The 13,012-nt window shown below is 43.6% G+C and overlaps 1 protein-coding gene across 1 annotated transcript in view; it reads left to right on the top strand.

Moving 5' to 3' along the window:
• The first annotated feature begins 1,652 nt into the window (after positions 1 to 1,652).
• Positions 1,653 to 13,012, top strand: part of CCDC175 (coiled-coil domain containing 175) — a 64,855-nt gene continuing 53,495 nt past the window's right edge. The window contains exons 1-4 of the mRNA XM_045900966.3: positions 1,653 to 2,633; positions 4,838 to 4,923; positions 8,056 to 8,167; positions 12,158 to 12,293. Of these exons, the coding sequence (XP_045756922.1) occupies positions 2,477 to 2,633; positions 4,838 to 4,923; positions 8,056 to 8,167; positions 12,158 to 12,293 (491 nt within the window). The 5' untranslated portion in view covers positions 1,653 to 2,476. The remainder of the gene's footprint in view (positions 2,634 to 4,837; positions 4,924 to 8,055; positions 8,168 to 12,157; positions 12,294 to 13,012) is intronic.

Here is a 13,012-nt window from a genome sequence, read left to right as displayed (position 1 = left end):
TACCCATGTCCTTGGACACACTTGTGATGATTTAAGAACAATTCTTTGAACTATTGCTATATGCTAAGACTCTTCTTTTTTTTTATGCTAAGACTCTTTATATGTATTTCCAAAATGTCCCTCAGACAAGGTACAGTAATTCACACTCTCAGTGTCAACACTTTGAATTATTATTCTTTTTAATCTTAATAATATAATGAGGCAAATGGGTATATTATTTTTTCTTTGCTAATTTCTTTAAATGTTCTTTCAATATATTTCTTGAGAATTTTTTTTCTTTTATGAAGTGCCTGTTCATGTTGTTTGCCCAGGTTTCTATTTGGGAATTAATAAAGTTCCTTTTAAAGGATGGTTTGGATTTTGTAAAGGTCATCCCACATAGAAGGAACGATGAGTCAAAGTAGAAGCTGAAAACACCTCAGAAAACATGTTCAGGAAAAAGAATGAAAATAGACATAAAAAGTCAAAATCTAAGGACACCTGGGTGGCTCAGTCGGTTAAGCATCTGCCTTTGGCTCAGGTCATGATCCCGGGGTCCTGGGATCGAGCCCCACATCGGGCTCCCCGCTCAGCGGAGAGTCTGCTTCTCCCTCTGCCTGCCGCTCCCCCTGCTTGTGCTTTCTCTCTCTCTCTCTCTCCGTCAAATAAATAATTAAAATCTTAAAAAAAAGAAAAAGTCATAAAATCTAAAACAAATCCAGTAAGGCCCCCTTAGAGATTGGCCTCATTCATAGACAGTGGAGAGCAATGTGGTCCAAATGAGGTGATGAGCAGGAAGAACATTCTGGTTACAGCATACATGTTGGCTTGCGGGGACCAGTGTGGGTAGCTCAAGAAGAGAGGAGCTTCCCACGGGGAAAGTGCTACAAGGGCCATAGAAACGAAAGCGGACGGCGGGGAGGCGCCGGAGAGACGAGAAAGGGGCCACAACCCTGGGCTGCGCCCACGTGCGCACGCCGACTGCTGAGCGGCTGCCGAGAGCGAGCGGCACCGGCTCCCACTGCTGCTGTCTCTGGAGCCACCAAAACTACGGGGACTTGCACTCCACTGTGGCCTCTCCTGGAGACAGGCCCAGAAATGGCTTCTTGGCCGGCTAATGTCCCACCAGTGTCTCCTCCTGGTGGGACTTCGGAAACCATCTGGCAAGAGCGTTTGAGAAGTGCAGTTTCCGGGCTTGCTGCCTCTGCCACACACAGGAGCGCACAGAAAAGCGGGGGGGGGGGGGGGGGGGGGATCGGAATGCCAATAGACGCAACCTAGCAAAAGAGGGGACCCAGGAGAGTGTCCCCCGCCAGGATACGGCTCTCCCTGGAGGGAGGCCTGGATTCTAGAACTAGTTTTGTTACTGACATGCTGGTCTCCTCCAAGGCAGTATAGCAAAGTGATTCGGCGCATAGGCTCAGTGTCCTCATTGGAAAGTGGGAAATCATCACCACCTCAGATTTTGTAAACGTTAAATGGGTTACTGTAAAGGACTAAGAAGGTGCCTGCAAAGTAGGAAGCATTCAACAAATGATAGCTATTGTCACTGTCACTATCTGATTTTAGTTTGCCGTCTGTAAAGGTTTGTTTTTTTTTTTAAGATTTTATTTATTCATTTATTTGAGAGAGTGAGAGAGAGAGAGAGCACATGAGAGGGGGGAAGGTCACAGGGAGAAGCAGACTCCCTGCCGAACAGGGAGCCTGATGCGGGACTCGATCCCGGGACTCCAGGATCATGACCTGAGCCGAAGGCAGTCGCTTAACCAACTGAGCCACCCAGGCACCCTGCCGTCTGTAAAGTTTTAAGAAGAGAGTTAAGTCATCTTTGCTGATTTGGCGCCAGCCAGAGGAAAGGGGAACTAATGGTTGCCCTCAATCTGAGCCTGGCACGGGGCTGAAATTTGGAGATGCAGAGAAAAAATAAACAGTATCCCTGCCTCCAAGAGCTCACCGTTTCATGAGAGGACAGAGGAAAACCACTGATTCAAGGTAAAACGCGCTCAGTGATAGACTAGATCCAAGGAAGGTTCTAGAAGAGTACAGAGATGGGTTTGGCAGCAGAGTGGGAAGATCTATACGGACTCCACTTTAAATCCAAAATCATGTTCTGTGACCGTGGGCAGATCACTTAGTCATCCCCGCCTGTTCCCCAGTCCGTAAAAGCGGAGCTAGTAGGACCTGCCTCACAAAGCCCCGTGGAAATCAGAGCCCCTCCTGCAGGCGCTGGCACAGAGATGCGTTCACAAGTGAGCATTACTAGGACTCCAGGGCTCCAGACAAACGCCCAGGACCCGAACAGACAGGCAAACGGAAGGCGGAAGGGCGGGCGGGAGAGCGGCCCCGCCCCCCAGGATCGCGTAATTACAGCGGCTGAAGTTAACAGAACCTGGGAGGCACCCACCCCCGGGGGCGCACGGGCCTCGGCGTCTCTGTCGCCCGTGGCAACCGGCCGTCCTGGCGCCAGGCCTGAGAGGCACCGCGCAGGAGCAGCAAGATGGCCCTGAGCTCCTGGTCCCCAGAGCTGGGGCTCGGCGAGAAGGCGCTGCGGGAGGCAGCCGTCTCCGCCGGCCCCTCGCTGGAGCTGTGCACCTTCCCGTCCTCCCTGGGCTCGTCGGTGGCGACCGCGGCGCTGGAGCAGCTCTTGGTTGTGGGTGAGACGCCTGCGGGCGCCGGGAGGGACGGCGCCTCGGAGGTGGCACCCAGCCGGCACCGGGCGGGGGGGCCCTCAGCCGGGGCCTTCCTGCGGGAACCCGGGGTGTCCACGCTACGGCAGAGCCCTCTCAGGCTCCTTGGGGGGGAGAGAGAGAGAGAGGCAGCGCGGGGGGACCCAGGGCTCAGCTCTCCTCCTCTAGTGCCAATGGAGTGACTTGGCCCGGCTCACACTAGCAACTGGTGACAAACTCCAGGCAAAGCTTGGACTCTCGGGCCACTGCCATTTGCCTGCGACTGGGCTGCCCACCTGCATTTAGATTATGCATTTAATTTCAGCTTCTCCCTTCTTTTCTTTGCAAGTTAACTTCCTCCAACATTTTGTCATGATAAAGTGGAGAATTTAACAGGCAAACAAGAAAGGGAGTGTTTAAGAAGCTCCTCTTGTATTAAACAAGGAAAATTAGACAAGGATGTTGAGGAGATGCAAACATAATAACCTTGGATGGGGCCAGGTTAAAATGCTTCTTCAGTTAGAAAGCTGAACCTGTAATTAAGACACCTAAGTTTAAGGTAAGATATGGTCCAGGAAAGGGCATTTCTTGTTTAGCTCATAAACCATTTAGGCCAAACAACAAAGCCTCTCCTTGCTTTACTATCAGCATCTCATGGCTTCAAGGTAATCATATTGATTTCTCTTATAATGTTACTGTTAGTTTGGGGTCGTTTCTTTTTTCTTCTTAGATATACTAATTTAACTTCACAATTCCTGTGAGATAGGTTTGCATGAGTACCATCATGGAGGATGTTAACCACCAAAAAGACCTAAACGAGTCACTATCATTGGCCATGGTAGAGCTAGGGTCTTGAACTTTCTTCATACTTGATCAGCATGTGCATTTCATCCCAGTACTTCTGTGCAAATATTTTTCTGCTAATAATTTCTGGACTCTCAGGAAGTTTTTTGTAGGAAGAAACTTCATTAAGCCTCTTGTGGGAGTTAGAAAATATGCAGCTCTCCAGCCCATTTGCAAGTGGGAACAGCTTGTGCTCATTGACTCCATTAGAAGAAGGGGAAGGTGATAACAGGCAAGGCCTGTCCCTTCCAAACACCTGCTTGCTTGCAAACTCAGTAACTGACTTTCACTTGGTTTGAGAGCTTAGTTCATTAAGAGCATCTGAGTTCCCTGGAACTGAGGGCAGAAATTGTTTTTTACACTTCTGAGGGGTGAGTATGGCCATGAAGGCCAAGGACTCTGGAGTCACACCTGTGTTTGCATCTAGACTCTCTCAGTGATGGGCTCTGTGACCTTGAACATATGACATAACCTGAAAAGTCAGATTTCTCAGCTGTGAAATTGGAGTCATCACAAGATCATAGTAATCAACTTAGATAATGCATGCAAAGCATTAATCCCATCAAACTTATCCCACACGTGAAGATGCAGGCCTGGAATTCACGTGGACAAAGTCCGGGTAACTCAGGGGTGCCAGAGCCAAGGTAAGTAGAGCTTCCTCTGTTCTCTCTCCTCCTCTTGTCTTTTTCCCCTTCTTTCCATTTAGTACGTATCCAGTCTTCATTACCATTGCTGACATTTCATAAGCCTCTCTTCTCATGTGCTTCCTACTTACAGTGTATGAGGGAAAGGAGAGACCCTTCATATGTCAATGAATGAAAAGGCCTTAAAGCTCTGTCTACCTCACGCCTACCAGTTTTACAGATCTTTACTCTCATCCCAGGATTTAAATATTGGCACAGAAGTAAAAATGACATAAGGGACTTTGAAACAGTTAAATAAATGAGTGGGTTTTTGGCAAAATATTATATTTACATGTATACAAATATAAATATATATACTATGAAAACATTCTCAAACTTATATTATAGGCATGTTATATTTATTCCTTTCATAAATATTTATTGAATTTTTTGTCCTATATAGATTCCTTCTTTCTCCCATGAGAGAGGCAAAGATGGAATATCAAGAGGAGTTTGTCCTCAAGAAGCATTAAATATATACCTAAGTGAGAATACTATGAATTAGGAAATACAGTCAAAAGAGATTCATATTAAGTTCTATAAGAATTCAGAGATAGAAGATATAATTTTCAGCTGTGCAGGCATTTGAGCTAGATCTAAAGGGTTAAATGGGATTTGGACAAAAAAATAAGAGATCTTCATTTTCTTTCTTTCTTTTTTTTTTAGAACAATCACTACAAAGTGACTACTTTAAATGCAACGAAGAAGCTAAGACCTTTCTTAAGGACATTGCTATCGCTGTTAAGAAATTGGTATTGTATTATCTATAAGAACTGTTTTTTTTCTTTTTTTTTTTAAGATTTTTTTTTTTATTTTATTTATTTGAGAGAGAGAGAATGAGAGAGAGCACATGAGAAGGGGGAGGGTCAGAGGGAGAAGCAGACTCCCTGCCAAGCAGGGAGCCCGATGCGGGACTTGATCCCGGGACTCCAGGATCATGACCTGAGCCGAAGGCAGTCGCTTAACCAACTGAGCCACCCAGGCGCCCAAGAACTGTTTTATTTTTCAATCTTCCACTTATTTCTTCATCAACTTTTAATTTAGTACCAACTCTGTTCAAGATACTTGAATAGATGAATAGGGAAAATCTTTACCCTGAGCGGAGAAAGTGTTCATCTCCGTTCACTAAGCGTGTGCCCCAGGGTCCAGAGCGGGGGGGTGCTGCCGGCTTTTCCCCGAGGACCCTGCCTTAAGGACCCGTGCTGCGGACGAGGGAGGGCACGCCCGCTTAGGAGAGCAGTACTGCTGCTAGCGGAGCTCCAGGAAGGGGTGGGCCACATGGGCAAAGGCGTGCCCCCAGTAGAGAAGCCATGCGCGGGGCCTATTCACTCAGTTCTCTGGAAGTAATTTCTTACATAACTGCTGAGAGATGATTTGGCGCCTCTTTCACTGAAGTAGACCGTGCTCGTCAGTGCAAACAAACCAACTCTTTGTTCTGCTCACTGGGCCCCATCAAGGAAATATTTAAAGAATTTCCTATTGAATTGTCACACACATGTCTCTACGTGGCCCTGGATGATGTTTACAATGCTTCCCCCCAGCAGGGTGAGAAGGGTGAGGTCTCTTCATCTGATTTAAACGTATTGAAGAATCTACATATCAAATAGCTAAAAATGCAGAAATGTGACTGTAAAGTCAATGAGTTTGAGTCTACAGACTGCTGAGAAAAGTTCATCTCCTTGATATTTTTCTGTGATTCTATATAGATGTATGTGTACCACAGCATTGTACTTTGCAATCCCAGTTAAATGAATACATGTATGTAAAGCCTGGGAGTTGGTGTGTGTGTGTGTGTGTGTGGAGCCCCACCGTGGTACCCTGGAGACCTTCCTCTGCTTTGTTCTTTGAGTTATATTTTCCTCCTGGGTTTGAAGGGGTCAAAATATTTAGTGTGGCTTATTGAAGTATCTACTATATCTCCATGTAATATTTGAGCTGTGAAATCTCTTAGAGATAAATCCCTCCATCTTTTTTTTTTAATTTTTAAAATTTTTTTTAAAGATTTTATTTATTTATCTGACAGAGAGAAAGACAGTGAGAGCAGGAACACAAGCAGGGGGAATGGGAGAGGGAGAAGCAGGCTTCCCGCCGAGCAGGGAGCCCGATGTGGGACTCGATCCCAGGACTCTGGGATCGCTTAACGACTGAGCCACCCAGGCGCCCAAATCCCTCCATCTTATAAAGCAACAAATTTTCACTATTCTGGAAGCACTGCATATTTACCCTGGAAAGAAAAAAAAAACTTTTTAAATAGACAAGTAAAAGAAGGAAAGTAAAAACCACCATGATCCCAACACCCTAAAATAATCATAATTAACTCTTTGATGAATGTCTTTCCTGCTTCCAGGGACTAGACGATGCCTGTATTGAATTTTATATTTTTATAGAAAAGTGATCATGCTATATATACAATTATGTAATCTTTTTTTTAGATTTTTTTTACAATGTTAATCACCATACATTACATCATTAGTTTTTGATGTAGTGTTCCATGATTCATTGTTTACCTATAACACCCAGTGCTCCATGCAGAACGTGCCCTCTTTAATACCCATCACCGGGCTAACCAATCCCCTCACCCCCCGCCCCTCTAGAACCCTCAGTTTGTTTCAGAGTCCATAGTCTCTCATGGTTCGTCTCCCCCTCTGATTTTCCCCCCCTGCTATCATCATCTTCTTCTTCTTCTTCTTTTTTTTTTTTTTTTTACCATATAATGTATTATTTGTTTCAGAGGTACAGGTCTGTGATTCATCAGTCTTACACAATTCACAGCACTCACCATAGCACATACCCTCCCCAATGTCTATCACCCAGCCACCCCATCCCTCCCACCCCCCACCACTCCAGCAACTCTCAGTTTGTTTCCTGAGATTAAGAATTCCTCATATCAGTGAGGTCATATGATACATGTCTTTCTCTGATTGACTTATTTCACTCAGCATAATACCCTCCAGTTCCATCCACATCTTTGCAAATGGCAAGATCTCATTCCTTTTGATAGCTGCATAATATTCCATTGTATATATACACTACATCTTTATCCATTCATCTGTCGATGGACATCTTGGCTCTTTCCACAGCTTGGCTATTGTGGACATTGCTGCTATAAACATCAGGGTGCACATACCCCCTTCAGATCCCTACATTTGTATCTTTGGGGTAAATACCCAATAGGGCAATTGCTGGATCGTATGGTAGCTCTATTTTCAACTTTTTGAGGAACCTCCATACTGTTTTCCAGAGTGGCTGCATGTAATCTTTTTTTTTTTTACTCATAAAATATAATGGCGATTTCTCAGGTCATAAAAGAACTATAGCCGTTATGACCATTTATTTAAGAGATGATTTATCTATTTTTTCCACTAACAGATTTTTGGATGGTTTTCTTTTTTTAAAATAAGCCCCACCAAAAAAACAAAGCACAAAAATCCCTACCAGACTATTTGTTTGGATTTGTGGGTATGTATAAAAAAAATTGTTCTCTTTATACCTAAGCATATTTTTATAGGCATTTTCCAGCTTTTAATTAAGCAGCTTTTTTCCTCAGCATTACCCTTTTTGTTGGAGTCTCTCCTTTTAAATTGACTGAAACTGCATACAAAAAAAACATAAGAAAAGATTTCTGAGAAGAAAATCAGAGATTGAGAAATTAACAATGACTTATCTTAAAAACTGATTATAGAAGAGTGATTTTTCACACCTTCTAGTTCAAATAAGAAGAGGGATTTTTCACACTTTCTGTTCCAAATAAAAATAAGAGCAGAGGGTGTTGAATGGAAATCAAAGTTTGATCTCTGAAAATATTTATAATAGGGCATTGCTTAGGAAATCAATTTTATTAGTTTAATGCCTTAACTTTTTATATATGTAATTCAAATTTTCAGGAAGAAATGAGAAAAGCCACAATTGATCTCCTAGAAATTGAAAGCATGGAACTCAGCAGACTATATTTTCTACTGGAAACTCTTCCCAGTAACATTGGCAGAGAATTGGAAGGTACTTTTAAGGTTATCAACCATAGAAACTTAGTTTATCTTATAAGAAAATAGAGCCTACTACTTTAACAAGACAAGTTTAATAGTTGGGTCATGTCAAAATATAGCTAGAAAGAGTACACAGCACAAACACAGATCCGTAATAATGTTCTCTTACATTTTAAATGGAAATGATATATATAAAACTTGAATTTATATAGTTTAGTTTCTAAATAGACTAATGATATGTAGATCAACCCATTCCAAATTGGTATTTATCCAATTAAATTAGGCAGTTTGACTCCCCTAAACCACCATTCTACTTTTTCTCCCTGTAGGTTTGGGGATTATAGGTACCTCATATAAGTGGAATCTTACAATACTTGTCCTTTTGTGACTGGCTAATGTCACTTGGCAGGTCTTCAAGATTCATCCATGTTGTAGCTTGTGTCAGAATTTTCCTTCATTTTAGGGCCGAACAATATTCCATTGTATGTGTATACTGTGTTTTGTGTATCTGTTCATTCACTGGATGGACCCTTGGGTTGTTTCCATCCTTTACCTATCGTGAACAAAGCTGTTATAAACATGGTGGTGCAAATATCAGTCTGAGTCCCTGCTTCCCATTCTTTTGGGCTTATATGCCGAAGGGAATTGCTGGATTGTATGGTAATATGGTACTTTTACTTTAAGTTTTGAGAAACTGCCATACTGTTTTCCATAGTGGCGGAAGTATTTTACATTCCCACCCACGATGCACAAGGATCCCAATTTCTTCACATTCTTGTCAACATTTGTTCTTTTCTATTCTTTCTGGCTTTTTAGATATAGCCATTCCAATGGGTGTGAATTGGTATCATGGTTTTGATTTGCATTTCCCTAATGACTAGTGATGTTGGGCTTTTTTTATGTGCTTATTGGTAATCGGCTTATCTTCTTTGGAGAAATATCTATTCAGGTCCTTTGTTCATCTTTTAACTAGGTTGTTTGGGTTGTTTTTCAGTAGTGGGAATTCTTCCTCATGGAGTCTGGATGTTAACCCTTTATCAGATACATGATTTGCAAATATTTTGACCCATTCCATGGTTTGCCTTTTCACTCTGTTGATATTGACTTTTGATGCACAAAAGTTTTAAATTTTTAAAAAGATTTTATTCATTTGAGAGAGAGAGAGTGAGTGAGAGAGCAAGCACAGAAGGAGAAACAGACTCCCCTCTGGGCAGAGAACCCAAAGTGGGGCTCGATCCCAGGACCCCAAGATCATGACCTGAGCCGAAGGCAGATGCTTAACCAACTGAGCCCACCCCATCCGCCCCCAAAAGTTTTAAATTTTGATGTAGTACAGTTTATCTATATTTTCTTTTGCTGCCTATGCTTTTGGTGTCCTATCCAAGAAATCATTGCTAAATCCAGTGTCTTGAAGATTTCAATCTCTTATGTTTTCTTCTAAGAGTTTTAAAATTTTAGGTCTGACATTTAGGTTTTTGACTCCTTTTTGGTTAAATTTGGTATTTGGTGTAAGGGAAGCGTTCAGTTTCATTTCACCAGCTGCCAGGAGTGTTGGCCAAGGCTCACAGCTCAGGTCCTCTACAGGAATTGCCCTAGACAAGAGAAACGCTTGACACTGTCCCCTGCCCCATCCTGGTCCATTGTCTCCTCAGGTGCAGCGCATGTCCAGGGAGCAGTCACTGTGAGAATACAAAGGCCCGCCTCCCCTGCTCAAGAACGACTCCCAAGTGTCCTCACAGCTCCAAAGCTCATTGCCATTTAACCCCCCCTCCCCCACCCAGTGGTCTAGATTAAAAGCAAACGAACAAAAGCAACAGCAACAGAACACTTTTTAAGTGGATGTTCCAGTTATCCGTTTATTCCCTTGCAGCTCCAGATCTACCTTCCTTGCCTATTGCATGTTGAGAGAGCTGGGCCCTGTCGTTTCCCCCTTTACCAGCCGGCACAATGTTAAGTTTTGTCAAGAGAGGGCACTGGAAGGATACTGGAGGGAAAAGGGGAGAGGATACTCTTTCTGGCCTCAGGGTGCTCAGCTTGGCCAGCTCTTGCAGTGCACACAGCTGTTCCACGTCAGCCCCCGCGCAGAGCCCCCCACAGAGCCCCCCGCAGAGCCCAGCAGTTCCCTCCAGTATCCCTGGGGTGGCTGCATGGCGGATTGCTACCAGGGAGGCAGCAGCTTGTGAACAGATTCCCCAGCAACTCCCTGTGGACGGGCCGTCAATTCCCCCAGAAGCCAGATTTCCATGAGTTCTACCAGGCCAGCAGCTCGTGAATTTCTTTGCCATCCAGTGAGCCACAGCTCTTTCCAATGAGGCCTGGCTCTCAGGTGTGGAGGTGCTGCTTCCTCAAACAAACTCTGTCTAAGCCCTAGGGGTACTAGATGCCCCTTACACTACTGCTCCCCGAGCCTTTAGAGTTCTCTCTTTTCCTGTCCAATCCCTCAGTACTCTAGTCCTCTGTTAGGCTTACGAATTCCCTATATTACGGTTTCCCTATTCAATTTGTAAGATTTCTATCTCCCCAATTAGACACTGAGTGACACAGTTAGTTATAAAACAATATGCATGGTGTTAGTGTGTCAGGGAAAATGCAATAAACTCTATATACAGAAAAAAACAAGACTTAGAAGAATCTGGGCTGAAGGCAGAATTAAGACTATTTTGGCTTACTTTTATAATCAGGAAAAATATTTAGAAGGAAAAGAAAAGAGCATACTAGCTAAAGAGGTTCTTGATACCCACATAAATGTAATTAGTCTTACATTATAAAACTTTGTTACTCAAAGTATGGTTCATGGATCAGCAGCATCAGCAGCATCTGAAGGCTTGTTATAAAATGCAGAATCTCTAGGCCCACCCCAGAACTACTATATCAGAATCTGTATTTTGGGGTGCCTGGGTGGCTCAGTCAGTTAAGCATCCAACTCTTGGTTTCGGCTCAGGTCATGACCTCAGGGTCCTGGGTTCAAGCCCCACATCAGGCTCCATGTGGAGTTTGTCCCTCCCCCTCTGCTCCTGCCTTCGTCATGCGCACTCTCATACCCCCTCTCTAAAAATAGATAAATAAAATCTTGAAAAGGATCTGTATATATATATATGTGTATATATATATGCATATTTGAGACTTAAAAGTTTGGGAAGTGCTGCTACAATGAGCAAACTTAACCAGTAGCCTTGGAAAAATAACCTAGCTCTCTCAAATGGAGCTACCAGCCAGTTTCTAGAGAATTTATTGTGTAGAAATGGGTAGTCCAGTACCTTCTAAACATCGGTATTAAAAAAATCATTTTTGCATCTATCATGCACTGAGGTAAGCCTCTGAAGTCTTATGTGATCACATGGATGTGTTATTTGTTGATGAATAATTAGTTCTTTAACACACTGAGTTTGCCAGAAAGCGGAGCCAGAGGCTTTGCACTATTATTTGGGAGCACAACCCAAGGAGGAGGAGGAGGGCAGGATAAGGAGGCAAAAGCAGGGAGAAGGGAGAGTGGATCTGCGGTGCAACCTGATGCTGACTGCCGCTAAATGCAACACATTAAGCATGGGAACATGCCCCCAGGACACACCGTTCCACCTTCTCCTGGACCGTCCAGGCACCAGCTCCTGCCCGTCATGGGTCCGATATTTGCCTGCTTCCCACACTTTGGGTTACATGTGCACGGGTGTGCATGTTTAAAGAAGTCCCATGGGAGAGGTGACAAGGAGGTCCTGGACAGGAGGTGAGAAGTGTGTAGAATAAGCAGGAATGAGGTGCTGCCAGACCACACCAGTGTGAAGTCGTTGAGAGCCCATGGAAAGCCGGTCACCATAGCAGCAGCTGAAGTGAGGGGAATAGTTGATCGGTAAGACTGAAAGGACCCAAAGGGGTAAGAGGTGTCTGCTACAGGGACATAATTAAAAGAGTATTTCAAAGAAAGACCTAATTTTTTCATGATTTGGAAAGTCAGTATGAAGTGTGCCACTTCTCAAATAATCTAGAAACATTTCCACTTACTTTTAAGAATGTGTCAGAGATGCACGCAGATTAAATCTTTTTGAGATAAATCAAATACAAACGGACATTACAAGGATGAATGATGCAATACAGTCTCTGAAGATGAGAATACTTGATCTGAAAAGAACTAATGAAGCTCTAGGGTATGTATTTTTTTTTTTTAATTCAGTACTTGTGGGAGTTGGGGTCTGTGGCTAGAGTGTGAAAATTGTCCTAAGGGGTCTGTCCTCTTGTCTGTGCTGGTGTGGGGCAAGTAGGAGGTGGGTATCATCTGGAGCAGATGACCTTGGCTGATGAGGGGTATGTGATGGCTGCACAGAGCTGGGGAGGAGAGCAAAAAATCTTCAACCACTGCAGTCAGGGGACCTGTCAAGTTTCAGAGACCATCCAGCTTCCCAGCAGCACCTACTGTGTATGACTCACGTGCCACCTCCAAAGGTAGAGGTGCACAGTGGTTTCAGATTCCCCTTTAGCAAAATCAAGTTTACAAACCTCAACCACTAAAGCAAGAAATTTGGCTGGATATTGTATTAGAAATACAGTATCAAACCAGATACACTGTAGCTAGTTTAGTTTCTTAAAGGTATTCAGCCATAAACTACTGGAGGTCTGAGGGATGGGATTGGTTCCCAGCAGAGAATTAATTACAGATTTCATCTGTAATTAAATGAGATGATATATATAACTGGCTGTAGCTCAGATTCTGACACCTGTTAGTTTCTTTCCTTTATCCCTGAGCTGTATTGCCAGGACTTCACCCCATGGGCCTCCTTTTCTCCACCTGTAAAGTGGGGATTACAAGTTTGAATTTATGCATCTCGTGGAGGAAAAGATACATTCTGAAAGGAAAACCAACAAAACC

The sequence above is a fragment of the Mirounga angustirostris genome, unplaced genomic scaffold (genome assembly GCF_029215605.1).
Source record: "Mirounga angustirostris isolate CCGP_5_RB_7025 unplaced genomic scaffold, mMirAng1.0.hap1 SCAF_9, whole genome shotgun sequence".
In the NCBI taxonomy this organism is placed as follows: Eukaryota; Metazoa; Chordata; class Mammalia; order Carnivora; family Phocidae; genus Mirounga; species Mirounga angustirostris.
This window is presented reverse-complemented; position numbering and strand designations above follow the sequence as displayed.